The 22,477-nt window shown below is 38.1% G+C and overlaps 5 protein-coding genes and 1 long non-coding RNA gene across 8 annotated transcripts; 4 read left to right on the forward strand and 2 right to left on the reverse strand.

Annotated features, from left to right (window-relative positions):
• Positions 1–503: 503 nt before the first annotated feature.
• LOC126606476 (uncharacterized) lies at positions 504–3,717 on the forward strand. 2 transcript variants are annotated; one of them, XR_007617213.1, is made up of 3 exons: positions 504–585; positions 800–971; positions 2,832–3,717. It is a non-coding gene; the product is annotated as an uncharacterized LOC126606476 (long non-coding RNA). The 2 variants fall into 2 exon arrangements; XR_007617212.1 differs by having other exon boundaries at positions 510–622.
• A 129-nt stretch (positions 3,718–3,846) lies between these two features.
• Positions 3,847–4,170, forward strand: LOC126607781 (CLAVATA3/ESR (CLE)-related protein 43-like). The gene has a single exon (XM_050275505.1). The coding sequence runs from the start codon at positions 3,847–3,849 to the stop codon at positions 4,168–4,170; it is 324 nt and encodes a 107-aa protein (XP_050131462.1).
• Positions 4,171–8,783: 4,613 nt separating this feature from the next.
• Positions 8,784–10,132, forward strand: LOC126608487 (LOB domain-containing protein 42-like). The gene is made up of 2 exons (XM_050276401.1): positions 8,784–8,978; positions 9,294–10,132. Exons 1-2 carry the CDS (start codon positions 8,789–8,791, stop codon positions 9,797–9,799), a joined length of 696 nt encoding a protein of 231 aa, XP_050132358.1. The 5' UTR covers positions 8,784–8,788; the 3' UTR covers positions 9,800–10,132.
• Positions 10,133–12,960: 2,828 nt separating this feature from the next.
• On the reverse strand, positions 12,961–14,942 carry LOC126608693 (zinc finger protein CONSTANS-LIKE 6-like). Its single transcript, XM_050276667.1, has 2 exons — positions 13,673–14,942; positions 12,961–13,432 (listed from the first exon to the last, which is right to left on the reverse strand). The coding sequence occupies exons 1-2, from the start codon at positions 14,780–14,782 to the stop codon at positions 13,181–13,183; spliced, it is 1,362 nt and encodes a 453-aa protein (XP_050132624.1). The 5' UTR covers positions 14,783–14,942; the 3' UTR covers positions 12,961–13,180.
• Positions 14,943–17,643: 2,701 nt separating this feature from the next.
• LOC126607261 (protein FLX-like 3) lies at positions 17,644–20,389 on the forward strand. Of its 2 annotated transcripts, XM_050274793.1 has the most exons (4): positions 17,644–17,802; positions 18,901–19,436; positions 19,600–19,745; positions 19,894–20,389. In XM_050274793.1, the coding sequence occupies exons 2-4, from the start codon at positions 18,910–18,912 to the stop codon at positions 20,010–20,012; spliced, it is 792 nt and encodes a 263-aa protein (XP_050130750.1). In that variant the 5' UTR covers positions 17,644–17,802; positions 18,901–18,909; the 3' UTR covers positions 20,013–20,389. The 2 variants fall into 2 exon arrangements, with proteins under 2 accessions (XP_050130750.1, XP_050130749.1); XM_050274792.1 differs by lacking the exon at positions 17,644–17,802 and having other exon boundaries at positions 18,865–19,436.
• On the reverse strand, positions 20,332–22,348 carry LOC126607260 (homocysteine S-methyltransferase 1). Its single transcript, XM_050274791.1, has 7 exons — positions 21,962–22,348; positions 21,787–21,843; positions 21,390–21,595; positions 21,170–21,299; positions 20,875–21,078; positions 20,715–20,786; positions 20,332–20,622 (listed from the first exon to the last, which is right to left on the reverse strand). The coding sequence occupies exons 1-7, from the start codon at positions 22,133–22,135 to the stop codon at positions 20,476–20,478; spliced, it is 990 nt and encodes a 329-aa protein (XP_050130748.1). The 5' UTR covers positions 22,136–22,348; the 3' UTR covers positions 20,332–20,475.
• Between the last annotated feature and the right edge of the window lie 129 nt (positions 22,349–22,477).

Genomic DNA, 22,477 nt, shown 5'->3' on the forward strand with positions numbered 1-22,477 from the left:
AGATGGGGAGGAGGGAATAATTAGTAGGTGGCTTGAGAGTTGAGGCCAAGAAGAATATGGCAAATGCAATAAAAGAGGGGATAAGAAAATGGCAAAAATAACTAAGAGAGGATGATAAAAGTCCAAACAACAAGATTTTATGATCTGTTCAAAACACGGGATGACATAAGATGATGTATCAATCCGTATTTCAGGCACACTAAAATCACAAAACAAAACCACTTATCTTCAACTTTGAAATACGTTGAGGTAAAATTTTGTTATCTACCGGTGCATATTATGCGCAAAATATAGTGTCAAAAGTTCAGTTTTAATCTTCACCAAAAAAAATAGTTGAGTTTTAACCGTGCTCTGAAATTAAATTTACCAATACGGCCCTGCAAAGTTATTTGACCATGACTAATAATTCAGTTGTAACCATACCAAGTACCGTTGAAAAGCTTTAAATGATATTTGCCACCTCAAAGTCCCATCTGAATTTCTAACATAGAAGTGACAATTCTTGTACGCCAGTCGTACCTTTCCTATCAATGCACCCAAGACAATGATTGTTGGTAAAAGAACAGCATTTCTATTACCACTCTGGTTAGTCGATCAATCGAACAATATCTTTGAAAATCCTGTAAGAGTATGAGTATGATTCTTACAAATCTTTAAGGATAATTGATATTATAAAGAAGTCTGAATCATGTTGACCAAAGTTCATCCAATTATATTAGTATATTAAGGACTCTTCTTATGTTTGCTCGTTCGTATGACTCATACTGATATAAGAAATGCAATCGTGTATTCCTTGTAGGATTATTATAGGGCAATTCAGGACTTGTAGTATAAAGCCACAAGCCCTTGCTCTCACAAAGCACGCTCTTATTGATCCAATTACCTATAACTTGGAGAGCATTGAGTTTTGCAGAGAGGAGAAGGTTGTGTGCAGGTTTTCATGGCTTCTTCATCCATGAACATGTCTACAGGTATGTGCTGGTATATTACATACATAATTTAAGGATTGTGATTTAGTTGATTAATCCTTGTGTTCTTGGCTAGCGTATTAATCTTTTAAGTCTAGTTTATTCTTACAAATCCGGCATAATAATCGCAAACTCTTTTAATTTTTATTTGTTGTCGTTTGACTTATTCAATTTGATAGTGAAAAATAAGAAGAAATAAGTAAGATGATTAAAATGTGTACCGTTGTTATTTTCCTTTCTTAATGCATAATCCGAGTTCTTTGCAATTAATCATATGTTTAAATAATTGTCTACATTTGAAAAACATTGATTAAGTTTTGTTTAATAATAGAGTAATGCATGTCCTAGCATGGAACTTGGCGGGTTAGGCAATCTGTGTCTTCATCCATCTATCTGTTTTCTTTTCCAGTTTTCATGGGTCCTTAACCAGTTTTATTCAACAGTTTGGCACTGTTTTTATCTAATCAATTTCTGGGTTTCCTTTCATTTCTTCTCAAAAGGACCCCATTAACTTTGGTCGATGCCCAAAAGACACAGCTCTTGCTTTCTTCAATTGGCAATGAGTTAATAATGCCATAATCTCCTAGATCTCATTTTCAAAGAAAATTGTAGTCACACACAGTTCAATATTAATCCAATTGTCGAGAGGAAATACAACAAAAACTAAATAACCACGTACCATTTAATTAAGATCGAGTGCCATATAGATTATAGAGTATAAATAAATGTCTATTTATACTTAAAAAATAAATAATTGGATTGGAATGTGGAATACATAAAATAAGTCTTTTAAAATTTATTGAACATAATAAAATGCAAAATAAAAGTTTATCTATTTTATATCTTAAGTAAGAGCAGCGACTCATGTGAGCTAGGCGGACGTCCAAACAGGTCTAACAACATTTATATAATTTTCAAATGTTTAAAGATTAACTGGGATAGTGATCAGCTGCCCAGCACCGAACAATAGATATGCCCCAACTAAAACATTGTCACATTTTCATCACAAGCCCCAACTCCCAAGTGATTTATGAGGACAATTGTGTCTTCAAGAAGCTCACAAGATTGCATCAAATTTGGCACCTAATTTAGTAATTTATAGTACTAATTAACAATTAATTAGGACATACGTACGACGGTACGAGAAAGTTATTACTTATACACCCAAATATTGGTCTCCAGCACCGCCGCGGGATTCCCGGCCGGTCTTCTCCTCCTCAATCCCATACACGTTTCCATATTTAATCCCCCAAATTCCATCTCACACATTACATACATATTCTTTACTGTTTACTATTTACTATTTACCATATAATTGGAGAGTGTGGTTCACCGTTCACCTCCCCGCGTGGTAAAAACTCAGAATTTGCCTCTCTCTCCCTCATGCTCGAGTGTGGTACTTGGCTCGCAATCCCTCCCTAGGATTTGTTTGCATAATAACAGAGACGCTCTGCAAAGCGCGTGCGGCCCTTGTTTTCACTTTTAATTTGTTTTGTTTTGACTCTCACAGCGTCACCGACATGCTGATTTCTAGCGTGATGCATCGGTAATCAGACACTTGCGCATACATTTGCAGCAAGTGCAGGAGCAGCGCATCAGTAATTAACTTTCTTGACCCTAACGATGGCCAAATTAGTGACAAAGCCCTTATTTACAGTGTATATTATACACCTGTCGTATAATATACTATCGCGAGTATTTTTACGTCGAACACTAACGGACTCAAATACAACATAACATATATTGAGTAGTTTCACTACTAATTGAATCGAAGTCTATGTATAGAATTTCACATATGCTTGATTATGCATGTTATTAAATTCAAAACAATATCAATGTTAATCTACCCATGTTTGATATCAGAGGGGGTTTGATCTACTAGACTGAGGAGTCGGCCACTAATAGCCTGACCTTGCGCCTGAGGCCATGTGACGTTAGGGTGATGCCACCCATGTTATAATTTTTTTTGCACCAGGCGCGTGTGCTTCATGTGTGCGTGATGGCTAGTATTCCAACAAAATGCAAGCTGCAGGGTACTTTTTACTATTAATTATATATCATTTTGTAAAAAAGCCATAAATTATTGAATTGTGTAAGTGAATTAATAAAAAATGGACTAGAATTCTCTCATCTCTTAATCTCTTTTTCCTTCAGTCTCCTCCTGTTTTGAACGGTTAAAATTAAGTCATATCAACTTTTTTATAAAGAGACACAAAAAAAGTGTGAGAGAAGAGGAAAAAAATTAAGGAAATTAAAGAGAGAAAAGAATCATACTCCATAAAAGATAGCATCCATGAATCATGATGATTAGTAGTAGATCCTTTTTTTTTTTTTAAGGATAAAATAAAGGGAGTTTTAACGAAACACTCTTGTACAGTTCATTTGTAACGAAAAATCATATTTTTACATTTTCCTGATCCTATTCACTACATTTTTATTTATCATTTTTCATTAAAACTATAACTTTTTTGGACTTTTCATTAGTTTTCTTAAATTTTAAAAAATAGAGTTATAAGGTAAAATACAGAGAGCTGAGACATGGACTGCTGCTATTTCCTCTTCACGTGGACCACTGTGGGCGTATAGTAGCTAGGCTCCATTTCTCTCTGCCCCTCTCTCTCTCCCCTCAGTCCTGTCTCTCTCCTCTCTTTCCTTCTCTCTCTGTTCTACATAGAATAGCCGTCAATCCGTTGCTCATAAGTCACAGCCTCGAAAGACAGAGAGACAGACAGTGAGAGAAAGAGAAAGAGAAAGATATAAAATTCAGAACTTGGCATTTTAACGGTCAAACATTAGCTTAAAGAGCTCATTAAGGCAGAAAGAGGAGAGAGGGAGAGAGAGCTTTGGTGATTCATGTAGCTGGACATATATTCCGGCAATGTCGTGCGCCGGTTGCTGGAGGCTTCTGCATTCTTCCCTGCTGGTGATTCTGGTCGTTTCGGCGTTACAGATTTGGGTCTGCTGCGATTGCAGGGCAGGGGCAATACGGGTATTCCCAGGAAATACAGATAATGTCATATCAAAGGTGCAGGTGGAAGCAGAGAGGAACACGAGGGAGAAGAAGAGCAAGATAAGCACAGAAGCCCTGTTCCAAAAGTACTTCGGCGGAAGCACTTCCAGTTCCAACTTCAACAAAACAGAAAAAGGATATGAAGAATCCAAAAGAAGAGTGCCCAGTTGCCCAGATAAACTCCACAACTAGTCAAATTATTCAAATTGCCTTTTTTCTTAGGAAATATTTCTTGAATTAAAACCAAAATACCCACGTTTTTCTCATATCGTTTGTCAAGTTCTATTCATTATGTTTTGGTAATTCATGAAGTGAGAAAACCGGGGGTATTTTGGATTAATGGTTAATTAATCTAGTTTTATAATTTCTTGAGATTGATGGATCATGAATCAAGATTTGTATAGAAAAGTTGAGAAATTTGTACGAGCATTTCTTTGATAGATAGTGATGTGATAGAATCTCCTTACGTTTGTACTAGTTTTTCAAGATCCTAAACATCTTTTGATCTTTTAGCTTTGCTTTTGAGATATTCAGAAGATCGAATATATATCGTCATCAGAGAAAGAGTGTTGGCAGACCATAAATATTTTTGCAAAATTACAAAACAGAGAGATTCTTCGCTTTCCAACACAACAATACATACGCATTTTCTGCTCTCTTGTTTTTTCAACATTTGCAAGGAATATTTTTCCTACAAGTTTCTTATCACCACTTAATTCCCTGAAACTTGATTTTTGCTTCGCTTTCCATGACTCATAAGTCTGTAAACCACCTACGTGGCATGAGCGGAGCCCACTAACTTGATGACTTGTTTCCCACATGTCTTCCTATATGCCACCTCATCTCCCTCCCCCAAAAGAGTCCAGCCACTTCCACAGTTAGATTAGAGTCGAGTTCCAAGAAGCATAACAAAAACTTTGAACTTTTTAACCGTTAGATCTTTTTTATTGTATCTTCGACTAATGATCTAACGTTAGGCTTCGAAGCAAATCCCTGAAACGTTAGATCTTCTTTATTAAATCTCGATCGATCGATGGATCAGTATATTATTATTCTGACATGATTGAATGAGTCTGTGAGTTTGTTTGCCTTTTCTGATGAAAAACCATAAAAAATGTTATAGTCTCTGGGTTTGGCGTATCTGGTAAGGTCTTCCTCCGCTATCCTGTATAGGGTTTCGTTGCCGTCTTATTTCTTAAATTGGTAAAGAAGTTTGATTCTTCCATCACTATCCTCTCCTCCTTAAGAAAGCTTAAAGCTATTTAACCAGCAATCAACTTTAAATCGTAACATCGGTCTCACTTTCTAATCAAGGTGTCTGAATAGTTGCTGGACCTGGCCACAAATTTTAAGGCCATCAAGGCCTGAGCCGTTGACTCTTTTTTACTTGTTTTTTTTTAACAATAAAAATGATTTATTTAGACTCAAAAACCCAACAAGTCCGGCTTTTCTACATCACATCTCGCCATGGCTTTTTAGCTTTTTCAGAAAGCGGTTTTTGGAGGTTGAAAGCCATGATGGAGAAGTGCTTTTGATCAGTTAATTAACTAGGGTTTTGAGTGGGATTTGCAAACATGTGAAAAACACAAAACAGGAGAGATGTATATTCAAATGATCATTAAACTGTGAAAAAAGGGTATAGTAATGTTGGATGGTCTTTAGCGTTTGTAAAGTAGCGTAACACAGAAAGTTTGTGATTTTCTTGTAAAAGTACTTTTGTCTGGTTGCATAAGAAGTGCATGCAGACAAACATTATGCAGAGTAATAATTTTGATGATATTAATTCTTCGATTTTATGGTGCATGTTGTTTGGATATGGATATGATCAAGTTAACAAGCAAAACAAAAGAGCCCTCGTATTCTGGTATTTTGGTTGTTTTAGGAGGAGGAGGAGGAGGGTGGAGGAGGAGACTGAAACTCTGAGAGAGAGGAAGGGCGGCAGAGAAACCGATGTGAGAAACGCCACGACTTATGCGGCGAAGGATGGTAAAACTTTAGATTCGTTTGTCTGCTAGCTTTTGGATGTGGAATATAATATATATATATATATATATATATGTTTTTTTTTTTTTGACCCTGCACCTTCATCATCATCATCATTTGTTCATCAACACAATTTAGCTTCTCGATGCAATATTCAATGACACTACTATTTATATTTAGTGAGTTTTAACGAGAAGTTCATGATACTATTTAATTTAACGAAAAATTACATTTTTGGATTAAAAAGTCAAACATGGTACTATTCAATTTACCCTTTATTTTGTCCTTATCGTTAAAACTCAAAGTTTTTAGATCATTTTCATTAATTTTCCTTTATATGGGAGCTTTAACTCTTTCTTTTTTTTTCTTTTTTTTTCTCTGTCCTTTGTTTAGTCTTTTTTATTTCTTGGAACCAAAATGAAAATCATGAATGGGTCAAACTGAATTATTATATGGTTGAGGGATAGAAGAGCACAGCTTTTTATTTATTAATTTGAAAGCTATGACAATTGTAAATTTGTTCTATTTCGTGCTAAGTCTTTTTTTTATAAGTATGCATTGAAGAACACAATTTCTCATGAGTCATAACCCGCAAGAAGAGTAACTTCGTAATGCTACATGAACATTCAGATGCTCGCACACGCATAATGTGATGTGTGATGTATCATACTCATAGTCAAGCTTAACTTGTAAAGTTGTTCTTGCATGCCCCATCCAAGAAAACCTTTGGGGTTGTCGGTTAAGGACTCTTGGATGTTCGAAACAAAAATACCGGAAAATAAAATTTAATTAGGAATACCCAATTTGTGAAAGCGGGAAGACGACATGTTTGTTGATAAAAGAGTCTTGTACTTACTTTTCGTTTCTTTCTCTTGCCCTGTACTAATTCGTGGCGATCGGTTCCGTTCTATTCTCTCTCTCTCTCTTCTTTTTTTACCTAACTGCAAAATCTTTTATGCCCGGAATCTTTCTCGTGATTTAACCAAAAGTCCGGCTCACATTCCTTTTAGGCATATAAGAATTGGTGAGAATATTAAATATTTGGTCTAATTCCGCCGTAATTTGATACTCTTTTATCCGTTCAACAAAAACCATCACAAGACATAAATTAGTAGAAAATTACCGTACCAATTAAGAACTCAACTCCTTTTGAATTCAGTGTCTGATGCACAGATTTAGCAATTACCGCACCAATTAAACATAGAGATTATAGTCAATGTAGCAATTAGTGACAACAGTTAAATTAGTTAACATGGACTGGGTCATCGGAACTTGCAGAACCACTGGCCCAATATAATGGGCCACTCACCATGTCCAGTTCAGGAATTAAATCCAGGGAATCCGTACATCAAACTTGATTCCGGATTCCTGGCAATCTGGAGCGTGCTTCTGTGAGGCGGTCCGAAGCTCGTGTGCCACGTGCGTGTCACGTGCCAGGTAATCATTTGTCCCGTCCATCATGTCCTACTTTCATCTGATGTCGCTAATTTATCTTCATTTGTAAGTGAAATATCTTATGTTCGATTCTTGTCAAAGGTAAATTTAAAATACATTATTGTTAGCTTATAGTCAGGCTAAACTCAACCTTTCCCCTTAGTGTAGATAATATCGTTTGTAAAAAAAAAATCATCTCTTGTCTTCTTCTTTGCTTTCACACATTCTGCCCCTGTATTATCTCTAAATTACAATTCTGCATTTTCCTTCGAAAATAAAATGATGCCCAATAGTAAATACTAAAAAATAAAATAGAATGAGAATAAAATTTCAAATAAACCTTAACAATACATTAAATGGGTATATAAGACACAAATTTAATATAAATGCAAGGAAAAATGCTAAGGAGACTCTCAAAAGTCAGATTCTTCATAGACTTTCTAACACTTCATGTTTTTTTCACAATATTTTATAATTTTGGCATGGAAATGATGTTACTGTGATGTGGCAAGAGTCTATGTAGAGTCCACTTTGAAAGAACCTCCTAAACATTTCTCAAATGGAAAAACAATAACGTAAATACAACTAAACTAAAGCAAACAAAATCCGCACTAATAACAAAAGAAACTGACCAAAATCACAAACGTTAAAATAACTGCAGAAACTTTAACGTAAATACAGCTAAACTAAAGCCGACAAAATCCGCACAAATAACAATAAAAACCCATCGAAATCTAGTATAATCCATGTGCAGCCCAAAACTACCATAATTCTGAAAGGTAGTACACAAGACTACATTCTCTACAAATCCACAAGATGGTACACTATCATAATATAAGTAGAGAAACATTGAGAGCTATACTATAAAGTGGTACATTAACACTGTCATCACTTATATTGTACAACATAAAGCATCACATTTTGTTCCGAGTACACACAAAATTTCTCCATCAACATAGCCTAGCTCTTTGTAATTTCTGGTGGTTAATTCTAATGATTTGACTTTAATTTGCTTCCCAAAGTGTTAAACACCTAAAACCCCTGGAATCCAGCGTGTCTATGAGTCAGATTGTATTACCAAATCTAACCTATTGCCTTGCAAACGTATAAAAGTGGATTAGCTTTATATTTTATTACCATGGTCGGTTCGTAATATAAGTCTGCATGCAGGGTTGTAGTAAAAGAGGAAAGCACAAAAACAGTCAGCTGGTTTTCTACTTTTCCCTGAGCACTTTTTAACCTAAACTGGAAGGTGGCACACAAAACCTCCGGTTTTCGACTCGCAATCCTCCAAAAACCACTGCGCACCACCCCCGAAATGCCGGAAATGCCCCTCACCAACTCTGTTAAATACACCTCCATTCTCCTCCATTCACATTGTAGTTTGGAGAGAATGAGAATGAGCTGCAACGGATGCAGGGTGCTTCGCAAAGGGTGCAGCGACGAATGCGAGATCAGACCCTGCATTGAGTGGATCAAATCCTCCGAGTCCCAAGCCAACGCCACACTTTTTCTTGCCAAATTCTATGGCCGCGCTGGCCTCCTCAATCTCATCAATGCTGGCTCCCCAGCCCTCCGCCCTGGTAAGTGAAAAATTAATCCAAACTCATTTCAATATTGCATGCACATATGAGCTAAGTCAGTCGCACCATTCTGTTTGTTTCTAATTTCGAGTTGAATAAATTAAAAAACAGAATTAATAACTAGGAATGTGTAGACTTTGCAATATGAAAAGAAAAAACAAACAGATGTTAGAAAATTATTTCTAAAAAAAAATAATATCGCCCATATTCAATTAATTTATACGATTTTCTTAAAAAAAAAATGATAATGATTTGTTCTCCTTTCTTCAAATTACAATTTTGAATTTTCTAAAATTGTTTGTGATTTTCTATTAGCTATTTTCAAGTCGTTATTGTACGAGGCGTGTGGACGGATCGTGAACCCGACGTACGGCTCGGTGGGGTTGATGTGGTCCGGGGGCTGGGACCAATGCCAGGCAGCCGTTGATGCAGTTCTTGAAGGATCGCCCATCATAGGAATTGATGCGGATGTGCTGAAGCGGAACACGAATCCGAACCTGGATCCTCCTCACAAATCCGGGGACATACGCCACGTGTCCAGGGACCCAACCTCGGGCAGTTCCTCTCATAACAAAGCTACAACCCGGAACAAGCTCAAGAGGTCCATGAACCGGCCCAAAATCCAACCAGAATCTGCAACCGGGTCAAACACCAAGAGTTTGGCACAACTCTGTAATGTTCCAGACCCGGATGATTTGTACCCGATTCCGCAAGGAAACGGGTCTAGCGGAGATCAACAAGCTGCTGATGATCAAGATGGAGAGGTAGGGTTGGAGCTGACTCTTGGTCTTGGGTTACCTCCTCTAACCCATCTTAATTAATTAATTAGTTATTAAGTTTGTGATGTGGATGTTTGAGGGAGTGACAAGTGGAAAGGAAAGTTACGAGGAGTAAAGCACAAATGAGCTTCATGCAATGCGGGAAGGGATCTGAGTTGGTTGTGTTTTTACTGCTGTTCCTTTTTGTGTTACTTTTTTGCTTAGAAAATCTGTGTCGGCTAAAATTTTGAGTGGAGTTCTGTTTTGGTGTAAGAGAATTAGGACAGATGTATACATATATGCGCAAGCAAAAACATTTACTTTAGATTTCGCATTTGGCGATTCATATATGTAAATTTCAGTCAAGATCGTTAATGTGCCAGTTCTTCACCGAAAGTGTGAATTGTTTCCTTTTTATTTTGAATAATTAAATTGAATATAACATTACGAATACAACATCACCATCCTGAAAAAGACTAGGAATCTTCGAAGAACAAGAGGATTAGTCAAGTCAAACTACGCGCAAAGCTGATACGGAACCCAAGTTCTATCAAGCCTAGAGAACAATTGGAGAGAAGCAACCCCCGATACTAATGATCGTCGCAAAAGGAACACATGCATTTGTAGGTCTAATAAATTGCAAGTCATATATCAGTCCCTTCTTTCGTCTCACAAGACTAGTTGTCCAATCTGAAGAAACAAGTGACGGGTAATGTGTTTGTGGGTTCCGAGTCATATGAACAAAAAAACTAAGAAAAGACACTTGCATGGATGACACGGAATAATTTTATCAGAGATGCCAACGCAGGATACTTCATGTCTTGTGCTGTAACTCAATCTCTGCAATACCAAATAAGAAAACTGAATTCCCATTTTAAGTTTTGCTCGATTATCTTTGAAAATAATCCGCAACCTGCGTAGACCTTGTTTTGGATGCAGAAATGGATTAATAAATTAATCATTTTACAATAAACAAATGCAGAGGTGTTAATTGACTACGTTTTTTCAAGGAGAAATTAGGTTCTCATCATTCCGTTTACTACTTCATTGATTAAAACCTTATTTATCCGTTTACTACAGATAAATATTAATTTCAATAATAAAATATTTTTATTTCTAAATATATTCATTTAATGTTAAAATGTTACAATTAGTATATTTATATTTATGGCTAAATTTTCTATCATATATTTTTATCTTCAGTTTGCACTCATTTTTAATTTGCAATCCTTTTTTAATTTGTACCAATTTTCTTTTCAGTTTTAATTTGTACCCGTATATTAATTTCGTTTTTTTGCCCATATTTTATAAAGTTTTGTTTGTATTTGTACCCATATTTTTTTATTTATATGTACCCATTTTTAATTTTGCTAAATGTACCCATACTAATTATATGTACCATTCATGTAATTTTTTTTCAAATTTTTAATCTTAAAATGTACTCATTCTTAAATATACCAATTTGTTATATGTAAAATGTACCCTTTTTTTATATAAAATCTATTCAATTTTTTTTCTAATCCATTTTTAAACTTATATGGGTACATTCTTTTTTCTTTGATTTGAGAATGTATCCATGTTAAGTTTAATCGAAGAAATTTACTAATTTTATTAAGCCTAATATCATCTTCTTCTTTTTTTGTGATTTTGAAGAATGTACCCATGTTTTGATACAATAATTTTTTTGTTAATTTTGATGAATGTACCCATGTTTATATATATAGACACACACACAATAGTATATTTATATTTTAATATTTTTAATCCCACAAATTATGGTTTTCATTTAAAATCTCATTAATATAAACAACTATAAATTTCAAAATTTTATTTAAAAAATATAGTAACGTACTGTTGACCCTAGAAACTACCAAGCCTATGTGGCGCGCAGGCCGAGTAATCTATAAGCTAACTACGTCCTTCGGTGAATGCGGGCGTGCCAACTCGTCGGCCGAGCTCGGCCGAGGAGTAAATTTGTTGATGTTGCGTTGGGTGCGCGGCTGACTTCTACGTCTTGCGATTGCGACCGAGGAAGGAACGCGTCTCGGCCTCTTGGGTTCTCGGACCTGAAGACAAGGTTACTATTCTTTACGAAGTTCACGAATCGTCGTCGTCGGATTCGGTCACAATGATGTTATTCGTCAGAGTAAACTCTTGCCGAATCGACACCAAAGTGTAAGGGCACAAATACTCAAAACAGATATAAGTCTTGATGGTGAACGTGGTTCGGCTGTCCGAATGCTGAACTCTAAATCCTACTTGGGAGTATCCAATCATAAAACAACTCGGCATGCAATGCGCCGAGCTCGATATACCGTAACACCTCACTTCGCCGAGAAGGCTAATGAGATGACCTCAATCAATAAGGACCCGGAAATCCTCCTCGACCGAGACTTGGATAGGTAACCAACCGTTCTCGCCGCAGTGCTGTTGATGCCAACGAAAGATACTGCGAGATCGACTGATTCTACGGTGACAGAGCTATCTATGCCGACTTAAGATATCACCAGTTGCTTCCACAGTGCTGTTGATGCCAACGGAAGATGTGTCAGCGAAAAAGAAAGAAAAAATCTCAAGTTGTTGAGAGCTTGCGCAGGGCAGTTTTGTATTTATTTGCAGGGGGCTTGAATGATGCACAGCCTCCCCTATTTATAGCACTGGATCTCTTTGAATCCGAGTTAAAACCCTACTCGGACTAGGTCTTCTTCTCCTAATCAACACCAAACTCGACCAGTCCTATTTTCACTAGGATTGTGAACCTAGTCCTTAACCGAGCCGGATTCGCTTCTGGGTTACTAGTCCTGCCGAGACTCCTCATTGCACTAGGACTTGACTTCTTGCGTTATGACCTAGCCGACCTAGGTTTGGAGGCCCACGTACTGAACGATCCATGGCATTTTTGTCGCAAGGCCTTCCGGGCCGAGAATGATTCTATACTCGGCCCAAACTATTATTTTGGGCCCAAACACGTATATAGAAATAAATTATCACATTAATTTCAGAGACTTGGATCAAAAATTAAAAACCAACAAGGTTTCAGTCAAAGAATATTTACAATTAGGAACAGCATCCCATGTCTCCCTTTTTTCAATGACTGAGAAATTAACCTGGAGTGATTTGCATGAACATATAAATCTAGTGAAACCCATATATATAGCTACCAGGGAGAAAATTCGCATCCAAATTGGATGCAAATAATTGCTTCTTTTTTTTCCAACAGAAAATTGGGTACGAAAGTTATTGATTATTTATACAACGAAACAAGCAGAGAGCCCACATCTGTAAAATTATGTAGACCTAAACCCTATATATATCTATATATATTCATGAACTCAGTCAAAAATATTTATTTTATTAATTAAAGGATGTACACGCTGCATGCATGTATACACAAACTCAAGTTTACTACAAGGTAAACTTATGGGCCGAGCCACCGGTGGACGTTCATTTGGCAAGCACGGGAAAAGCAGATCCGGCAAAGGATGATCTCTTGACAAACCTCCCTTTCATTCTTGGCCTTTTCTCGGCATTCAGCTTTCGAACTTCGTACCTTATTTTCTTCGAGAACAGCCTTGTTCTCCGCTTTTCTCTGTATCTTGACACCCTCGCCTCCCTCCCTCCGTCCACCATTGCCGGATGTACCCCGATTCCGTTCAAATCTCCGTAAGGGTAATGAAGTCCAGGTCCACATACACCCTGCAAGGTTCACAAACATAGTCCTTTGTTAATTCTGTTTATTGTATTCCTCAACATATATAATCAATTATATTAAGCGTTTATTAATCAATTAACGAATTTGAACTTAAGACTTCTTTCAACAAATTATTGCAAATAAGATTTGCACTGAAGACCTCATTTGTATTCATATACATTCCATATTACTTGTATTTTATACCAAGGGAAAATAATTGAAGACTTAGGGCAAGAAGTACAAACCATGTAGTCAGGCAAAAATTCGGAGTCGAAATCCGGGCGGTCACCGGAGGTCCACGGGGAGCCATCCCAGGCTGTAATCACCGCCTCGTAATCCAGCCTCAAAATCGTCTTCCTCTTCTTGCCGTTATCTGTTGCATCTTCGTCCGCCTCCTCATGTTCATGATCTTCGGTACAATTACTATCGATTCCCACTATCATTTTGTCATCCTGCTCACCGCACGATGCAGGCGAGTCATCATAATCTTCAAAATTCAAAACAAAAGGCTCCCTCATCATATCATTCTCACTCTCCCCCAATTGGCACCCCATAAAATCAACACCGTCTATTCCATCTTGATCATCATCCTCCTCTAACTTCACTCTACCTTTCGATTCCTTTTCTTTACAATCCCTCAACCCTAACCCTTCCATCCCAAAACACTGATCGTCATTGAGGCCCCTCCCCAGCAAACTATCCACGTCAGCCGCGAACTCCGCAAGATCCATGTCGCTCGGAAGCAGAAACCCATCATGGCCGTTAAAATTCGGCATCGACGAAACTGCTTTGGATTGGCTTCCAACATGATCAGAAACAGTACTAAGATTGCTAGCTTCGTAATTCGCCACTGCATCTTCACTAGAGTTACCAGAGTTACTGCACAGCTCCGCAACAGACGGATCGAATATCGGAACCCTATAAAGCAGCTGCTGGTCTTCGTCATTTTCTTCATCGTACGAGTTATTATCGTCTCCCCCAACTTCCGGAACCTGAGGAAACAGGTTCCGGATTCCTTCCTTGGATTTTCCATGATGTGTCATGGACTTCCCGCCCCGCGGCGTTCTCGGCTTCCGCGTGAACCCGCGGTGCCATGACGGTGCCGCCGAGGTCTTCGAAACAGCGGTCGTTCGATCATCTTTGTTGCTAGGTTTGAGAGACGACGCCGTCTTCAAGAGAACCCTTTCGTGCCGTCGGGCCAGGTCGTTGGCGGAGTGCACGGCGGAGTCGCAGGCTTCGCATAAGAAAGCGTCGTCAGCAGCGCAGTACCAACGAGCTCTCTTTTTTATGCAGCTGTCACACGCTCGGGCAGTTTTTCCGCCGACGGCATGTGCCACTTTCTTGCTAGAATTCATCAAAATTCGACCCCAGATTTGAAATCCAAAAATCTTTTTGGAGAAAGTTTAAAATAGTGCGAAGTCGAGAATGTGCACAGAACTGTTTGATGAATGCACTTTTTTTTAGGTGAAGAGCGCAAGAAATAATTGGGGTGTGTGTGCGCGCTACACAGCCCTCGCTTTTACAGTGCATATAACAGCGAAGGCAGCTCTTGGATTTGCACTTTTGGGGAGGAGAGAGAGAGAGGGGATTGTACTTTCGGGCCCAGGCGACGCCTTATCTGTATCCTTATTGGTCGAATTTACAAAGCCGATCCGAATCCCCGGCTTCCCATTGGCTACCTCTCCCCATCGACGGATTTCTCGTTTGTTAGTGGATACGGGTCCCACCTCTCACTTTCCGCTGCCTTATTTTTTCTCGACCCGAATTTGAAAAGGACCGCTCTGTTGGTTTGTCAACTCTGCCCCATTAGTCCATCAGTACTACTTGTTTAACTTTCGGACTCTTGCATTCCCTCCATGCATTGCGGTCCCCACAGCGACGTGTCCTCTCAAAAGGTCTTGGATTTTTTGGATTTTATCCATCGAAAATCCTTTTCGGAGCGTGATAGGACCAATCAGCCAATAATATCAGTCCACATGCATCAAGATCATCTTCTCACCCTGGACCTGGAGAGGTAACTCATTAAGATAATAAACACAGATCTATCAACCAAAAAGGCCAAGAAAACACAGATCTAACTGTGACTTCTAGTATTGCTGCGTATATAACTTTCAAATTCTATGCGTCTTTCGCCATTTTGATTAGAAGTTAAGTTTGTTTCAGGGAAGTGATTTCCGAACTCTTTATTTTCCTCATTCAGTTCTTCTTTTTATAGCCTTTGATGATCATTTACGGAACCAAGAGTAATGAAATAACAAAAACAAAAGGAGGAGGTGTTGCAAAACGAGATGTTATAAGTGGAAGTTAAAAATGGAGGGGTTAGATACCAAGAAAACGAAGTACATTAAGGAAAGATATTTATGTAGCTATTCTTCTTTACAAACGAATTTATGAAAGTTTGATATTTGTGTCGACACTTTAATTTTTGTAATTTTGATGAGATATTTGTTGCATATGCGTTAGATTCGATTTACAGTTTTGCATGCAAACAAAACCAAATGACGTCTTCAAGTAAATATGCATCTAGCACAGCGAATGAATAGAACTTGAGTAGTATGCTCGAAAATATGTTTTGCGATATCGATTTTATAGCTAGTTGATTGAAAGTAGAAATGATGTCGATGAAATTTTTTACACCTCGATGGATAAGAAGTCATCCCTCATAAGTCACTCTTGACTGGTAATAGAAAGAGATGGGTTGGACTAGGAATATCAAAAGCCGATTGTGGCACGATCTTGACATACAAAAAATGTTTGAAACTATAGGTCGTGATAATTAGTGGTTTAAATTAGCTTGCTTAACACATATCTCCTAGCTGGTTAATTAGATAAAAGGATAAGTATTAACTGTGTATAGATAAAAGCTGATGTGGAGATCTCTGCAATTGCATTAGATTACCGAGAGTGCCGAATTTTCTTGAAGAAAATTGATATGATATTATGAATAATACTTGGCTCATCAAAAGATGAGTATGAGTTTCTTAAAAAAATATATATATCGACATAATATTATGATTAATAGAACTTTATGTTTATGATCAGATCGTTCATATTATAAATCACTTTATAAAATTATCTCTGCAAAAAATCATATAAAAATATATACAAAACTTTGTGATTCGAACACAAATAATTTTGAGTATGAATTCATATTCCTTCTTAAGTAGCTAAGAATAGAATATTATTCCTTGTTTTGGTAACGGGGAAAAGGACATATGTGTAGTTATCTGTATGTGTAGGACCTAAACAGTAATAGCCCATCCCCCTCCATCACTCTCCAAAATAATTTAGAATCTGGCTCACTTGTGTATGTTTGTCTACTCTACAACTGTACAACATGTCGACATGTATGTATGGTATAACGTTTGGGAATATGTTTTACCAAATTAACTACAAGGTGGGAGTAGGGAGAAATGGAGGATAATATATCAGAACAAAAATAAATAGACTTGTTATTAGTGTTTAGTTTTATTTTTCATTTCGTGTGTCGTTGCGTGTACATTTTTTTTCCTTATCCTTCTGCTAGGTAATTCATTTTTTCCTCTCCCACATAGCAAAAAACCAAAATAATTATAGTGAACCCTATATTTGCTTTCGATTTTTCTTATATAATATCTTATGAGAAAGTTACAAAATAAAATAATGAGAAACGTATTGAGTTATAAAAAAAAATAAAAAAAAAAAAACTCCCACCTCATGAATTTGAGAAGTCATATAGGACTCACCAACCAATGATTGATAGAACTAGAAGAAAAAAAAAAATAAAGCAAATGATGTATGTAACTAACCAACTAGATAATATCATTGACCAAAAAAAAAAAATCAACTAGATAATATCAAAATGTCTTTTTTGATACCTATATATTTACACCAAGAGATAGAAATTTGAATTGAATCACACAATAAACAAGTTATGATAAAGTGGTATTGTGCTCGTCATTCATAAAAGTTCAAATTTAATAAATGCGATAAATGCTAATAAATGGTAATACTAAGTGATTATTTTTTAATACTAAAGTGGAATTTCAAAATATCTCTAAATATGATATTTTCAAGAGAAAGGTGAAAATATCTCTAAACAAAAATATCTGCTCAAAAAGAAATTCTGGGGCTTAGTTTTGTTGAACCACTGGTAAACACTGGGCCTCAGGCCCAGTGCTGTAAGCATTTTACGCTCGGCCCAAAAGGCGCATTGTGACTGAAACCTGAGTACGTAAAGCCAGAAGAGGCAACAAGGGCAATTTCGTCATTGAGAAATCCGATCTCCTTCTTGGGCGTAGGGTTCGTTAGTTGGGTACCCTGCTGAACTGCTGAGGCAAACCACTGTTCCCGTCCAAGATCACCGACTCGCGCTCGGTCTAAAGGCTCAAGCTTTGTAAGTTTTTGCTTGAAACGGTGCAGCAAGCTCTGCAACTTTCTTCGCCCTCTGTAATTTTGCTCACCTGCATATGTAGATAGATGTTATCTCCGCCATTAATTTTTTCGATTCAAGTTATGAATACAGCTTTAATTTTACTTAATCAAACTTTTACCGTTGGAATTTGTATCGATTTTGATTTTCGCCCGGTAATTGTATCTGATTATGGAACTCCAAACTGCAAGTAAGCAAAACCATGTTTCCAGCTTTGAGAATTACACTTTTCAATGATTATTTGAGATGAAAGTTTTGGACTTTTTAGAGATTGGAATGCAAAAATGTAGTTTATGGAATCGAAAACACCGAAACCATTGATGCAGTATAAACTATAAGGGGTTGTAAGTTATTATGCAGAGTAAATTATGCAGTTTAATCGTTACAGTTCTTGCCCGAAAGAGGGAATTTGGGTTCACATTTAGTCACCAAAGATTGTTCCATAGGTTTTCTGATGAAGAGGAATTCGAGGATAGACAGTCCTTTTTTTATATTATAGGATGGGATTCTATATATATGTATTAGAGTTAGTTCGATTCTAGTAGTGAACCGATCGCACTTAAGATGGACGTTTATGAATTACTATTTTGTATGTGTTGTTTGCGTTTCGCAAGATCAACTTCGATGCGTAAATTAGTGCTTAGTGTTGAGTTACTTTGAGGAGCTAATTTTTTATCGATATATGAGGTATATATTTCTCTTTGAAAGAAAGAGATAAGAGTTCATCATTTGAGGTTATTTAATAGCCCTTTTAAATAGGAAATTTTAGGATCGTGTTTAGCTGACGTGTTTGATACTTGGTACCTTTTAAAGTATTGATCCATGATCCGATGGAAATGGAAGCCATTGTGGTGCTCCATACATCTTAAATGACGTTATTAAAACAATCGAGGAAGCATGGAATCAACAGAGAGCAAGGATATTACGTCTATTTCCATTCAATTCTCTTGTTTTGGGAGCTCTGTTCCTTGAACAGTTGGCCCAAGGATGATGTTTCATCTTCTGTCTTAATTTATGTCTCGATAATACAGAAATAGTGTGATGATGGCATCCATACTGCAGGACCTTGTGATGTCAGGGAGAAACCGTATGTCTCGCCATTCTGATGGTTATCGAGGCTATCGTGATGTTCCGCGACCTGTTATGAACCGAGGACCGGGACCCTTGTCTATTCGCCCTGCAGCTCTGGAAGAAGAACTTGCTGTGCAGCGTAGAGAAATGCAGCGAATTATTGCTGAGAACCAGCTTGTAATTGATGATAATACCCTTCTTCAAAGGCAATTGACAGATGCAAGAGATGAAATTCATAGATTGGGGCAGCTCATACCTAAAATCCGGGCTGAGAAAGAGGCGCATTCTAGGGAGCTGATTGAGAGAGAATTGAAGCTAGAAGCTGATCTCCGTGCTACAGAGCCTTTAAAGGCAGAAGTTATGCAGTTAAGAGCTGAAGTTCATAAACTAAATAATTTACGGCAGGAACTGTCTTCCCAAGTCCAAGGTTTGACACAGGATGTTACTCGGTTGCAATCGGAGAATCAGCAACTAATTGCCATGAGGGCTGATATTGATGTGATGCGGAACGAGCTTGTTGAGACCAGGTTTTGACAATGAATTTCTAATTAGTTTTATAGCCAAAATACTCTCTTCTTTTCCTTTTTAAGAGATGGGTGACACACATTAGGATGATACTGCATTTTCAACTACATTAGCTGCTGCTCTTTTGTATGCATATTTGGATTGACTATGCAACACCTTTTTTAGGAGAGCTTATGAATTTGAGAGGAAAGCCAATGAAGAACAAGTTGAGCAAAAGCAAGCAATGGAAAAGAATCTCGTCTCCATGGCTCGTGATATAGAGAAGCTAAGAGCAGAGCAGCTGAATGCAGACAGGAGGGCGCGAGGACTAGGTGAATCTCCCTCTCTCTCGCTCTTTATCAACCATGCACACACAAACACACAGAACTCTAGCGCTCATGGACCTCGTGGTCTTGGGTTTCTAACACACTGAACCTCCGGCAGGCAAGTTGTCTTGACTACTCTCATATTTATGTATAGGTGGTAGGAGTTACGGAATGATGAATGAAAGTCCCGATATGAGATATTCAGGTGGTCCATATCGCAATGGCTATAGCACCGGTTGGGGACCCTATGACAGGCGTGGATCACGACATTAAGTTGTCCGGAAGGTATGGAATTGCTCTGGAATTGGGTACGCATGTCTGTGGTCTAGTGCTGCTTATAGAGTAAAGGGGACTCTGAAGGATGAGGCCACAGAAACGAAACAACCTTAGTCCTTGTAAAATTTCCGAACATTTTATCCTTTGTATGACTTGCGCCTGTAGTGATGGTGCTTTGAGCGGCATGTTGCATGTTGTATGCGCAAAATTTTCTTGTAGCTTGACTTTTATTGTCACACACAATTTTAGTTAACATACAACCCAACATAAAGTGCGGTCAAATAACCAAAGGTTGGTATTTGTTAAATCATAGACATTCCGACAATCATGTAAAAAACTTTTCATTCCTTTCAAAATCAAGTTCATTGTAACAATTTTCATTTGTCAACCTTCGCAAAGCAGGAGTTTTGTTGGCTCGGAATCGTCCTAAATCCTAAATATAACCGTCATTGTTGCTCGATCATTGGGACTGTCCTTTTAGAACCTTGGAAATGGCTTGAACAGTGGAAGGCGTTGTCCGACAACATCCTCCGATGAGTTTAGCACCCGAATCGCGCCAGATTGTTGCAAAGCATTCAAAGTTTTCGTCATCAAAACACTTGGCAGGCTGTTCATTTAACACAATACACAATTGATTAGTTGATATACACATCATAAACTGTGTTTAGAGAGAGAGAGCCTAATACAACTTGGACTCACCAGCCATCTCTTAGCTTTGCCGTCCCATATCTCACCACTATTAGGGTACACAATAATGGCTTTACTGGTTAACTGGAGGACAGAAACAGCCTGTATTAGATCGAATTCACAAGTTTTTCGGACACGCGGATTTCTGATATTTTTCGAGTTCAGAAATTACCTCCTTAAACTTGCAGATGAGAGATTGAATCAGATGAGGAGGTGTGCAATTTATTCCCACAGCATGTATTTTGTTACTTTTGTTTATCACCTCAAGGCATTCCGTAAAACCCTCCCCAGATGGGGCATTTTCACCATCCACAGAGCTGAAACATATCCAAGATGGAATCTGGACGTTCTGTTCTTCCAGCAGCTCGACGCAGGCCTGCAATGGTGTTCGAGAAAACCAAGATACCGTCAAGTTTTGAAAATCCATGACACTGGAGAACAAGATACTAATTGGTAGATGCACAAACCTGAGCTTCAAGTTTATTAGGAATGGTCTCAAATGCAAGTAAATCAGGACCTGCTTCGACAAGAACTTGCAATCTGCGCCGGTGGAAATCCTTCAGCTTATCAACATCCACACGGGGTCCATAACACCCGCTGAAAAGACCAACACATCGAAATTAGACATCCGAACAAAGTACATTACAACGATCATCTGCCTAAACAGGGTATCAAAGAGATGCAAACCTATATTCTGAGCCGTCAGCGAGATAAGCTCCGTAGCTTCCAATGGAGGCAGCAACCAGAGCTCGGTTATAACGATGATCGGGTGTCACTTTCAGAGCATCCCAGAAACTGTTTCGGGCTTCGACAGCCAGTTTCACACTTTTCTTCAGCAACAACTCCCCTTGTTCAATGGAGAGTCCTCTGGACAAAAATCCGGGTATTGTGGCCTATTTCACAAAGTAAAAGTTGTTTGTTGGATTTTCTTCCATAAAGTATCGAGTTTGAAGTGTTCTTCCTCGAATGTTACCGATGGGTTATCCGCAAAAGGCCCTAATTGTTCAAATGTGCAGAACCCCAAAAAGAGAAAAGAAGAACAAGTTGATTGTAATAGTAACGTGTATTAGGAAAAGAAATCAACCTGGTAAGATGAAGTGATGAGAATATCAGCGCCGGCTTCCAAGTAGTCCAAGTGAACCTGAGGAATTTGAAAATTTCAACCCAAACCCAACATTCATCAGAACAATTAGATAGAGAGATCCAATCAAACAGTGAAGAAAATGGGGAGAGAGAGAGAGAGACACACACACACACACCCGTTTGATGAGGTCGGGTTGTTTGATGAGGCAGACGGCGCTCCAGAGAGGGTCGTTGATGGCAGCGCCGTGCCTCTCCAGTTGGGTGGCGAAGCCTCCGTCCACCACAGCACAGCCCCCTGCTTTCTCTATTACATCCTCCAACGACGAGGTAAAGGCCTTCTTCAATCCCATCTCTCTGTGGCTACTGTAAGTCTGCAGAGAATAACAGAGATTGCGGAGTAATGTGGAAAGAGTTAGAAGTTGGGGAATGAATAAATGGAGGAAAAAAAGGGTTGTTGGGGGTGGTTTTGAATGTAGACGGAAAGAATAAGGACGGAAAGGCAGACCAAGTTCAACGTTTCTTTTGCGTTTCTTCTCTTTTTATTGGGGAATGCGGAGTCCCTCCTTTTCTACGTTTTCGGTGTCTAGTTTCTCGGACACTCGGGATCCACGTTCGGATCGATCATAAGCAGTTTCGTGTGTATCTAATCTTTTTAGGATTGATTATTTTTGGGATTAAGTACAAGATTAATA

This window comes from Malus sylvestris, chromosome 16 (genome assembly GCF_916048215.2).
Source record: "Malus sylvestris chromosome 16, drMalSylv7.2, whole genome shotgun sequence".
NCBI lineage: Eukaryota > Viridiplantae > Streptophyta > Magnoliopsida > Rosales > Rosaceae > Malus > Malus sylvestris.

Coding starts and splice junctions, on each gene's coding strand:
- LOC126607781 (XM_050275505.1), top strand. CDS start 3,847: ATGTCGTGCGCCGGTTGCTGGAGGCTTCTGCATTCTTCCCTGCTGGTG.
- LOC126607261 (XM_050274792.1), top strand. CDS start 18,880: ATGATGGCATCCATACTGCAGGACCTTGTGATGTCAGGGAGAAACCGT. Junction 19,437..19,599: donor AACGAGCTTGTTGAGACCAG/GTTTTGACAATG, acceptor CACCTTTTTTAG/GAGAGCTTATGAATTTGAGA. Junction 19,746..19,893: donor CAGGAGGGCGCGAGGACTAG/GTGAATCTCCCT, acceptor ATTTATGTATAG/GTGGTAGGAGTTACGGAATG.
- LOC126608487 (XM_050276401.1), top strand. CDS start 8,789: ATGAGAATGAGCTGCAACGGATGCAGGGTGCTTCGCAAAGGGTGCAGC. Junction 8,979..9,293: donor CTCCCCAGCCCTCCGCCCTG/GTAAGTGAAAAA, acceptor ATTTTCTATTAG/CTATTTTCAAGTCGTTATTG.
- LOC126608693 (XM_050276667.1), bottom strand. CDS start 14,782: ATGAATTCTAGCAAGAAAGTGGCACATGCCGTCGGCGGAAAAACTGCC. Junction 13,433..13,672: donor AATTTTTGCCTGACTACATG/GTTTGTACTTCT, acceptor TGAACCTTGCAG/GGTGTATGTGGACCTGGACT.
- LOC126607260 (XM_050274791.1), bottom strand. CDS start 22,135: ATGGGATTGAAGAAGGCCTTTACCTCGTCGTTGGAGGATGTAATAGAG. Junction 21,596..21,786: donor TCATCACTTCATCTTACCAG/GTTGATTTCTTT, acceptor TTTGTGAAATAG/GCCACAATACCCGGATTTTT. Junction 21,079..21,169: donor CTAATAAACTTGAAGCTCAG/GTTTGTGCATCT, acceptor ACACCATTGCAG/GCCTGCGTCGAGCTGCTGGA.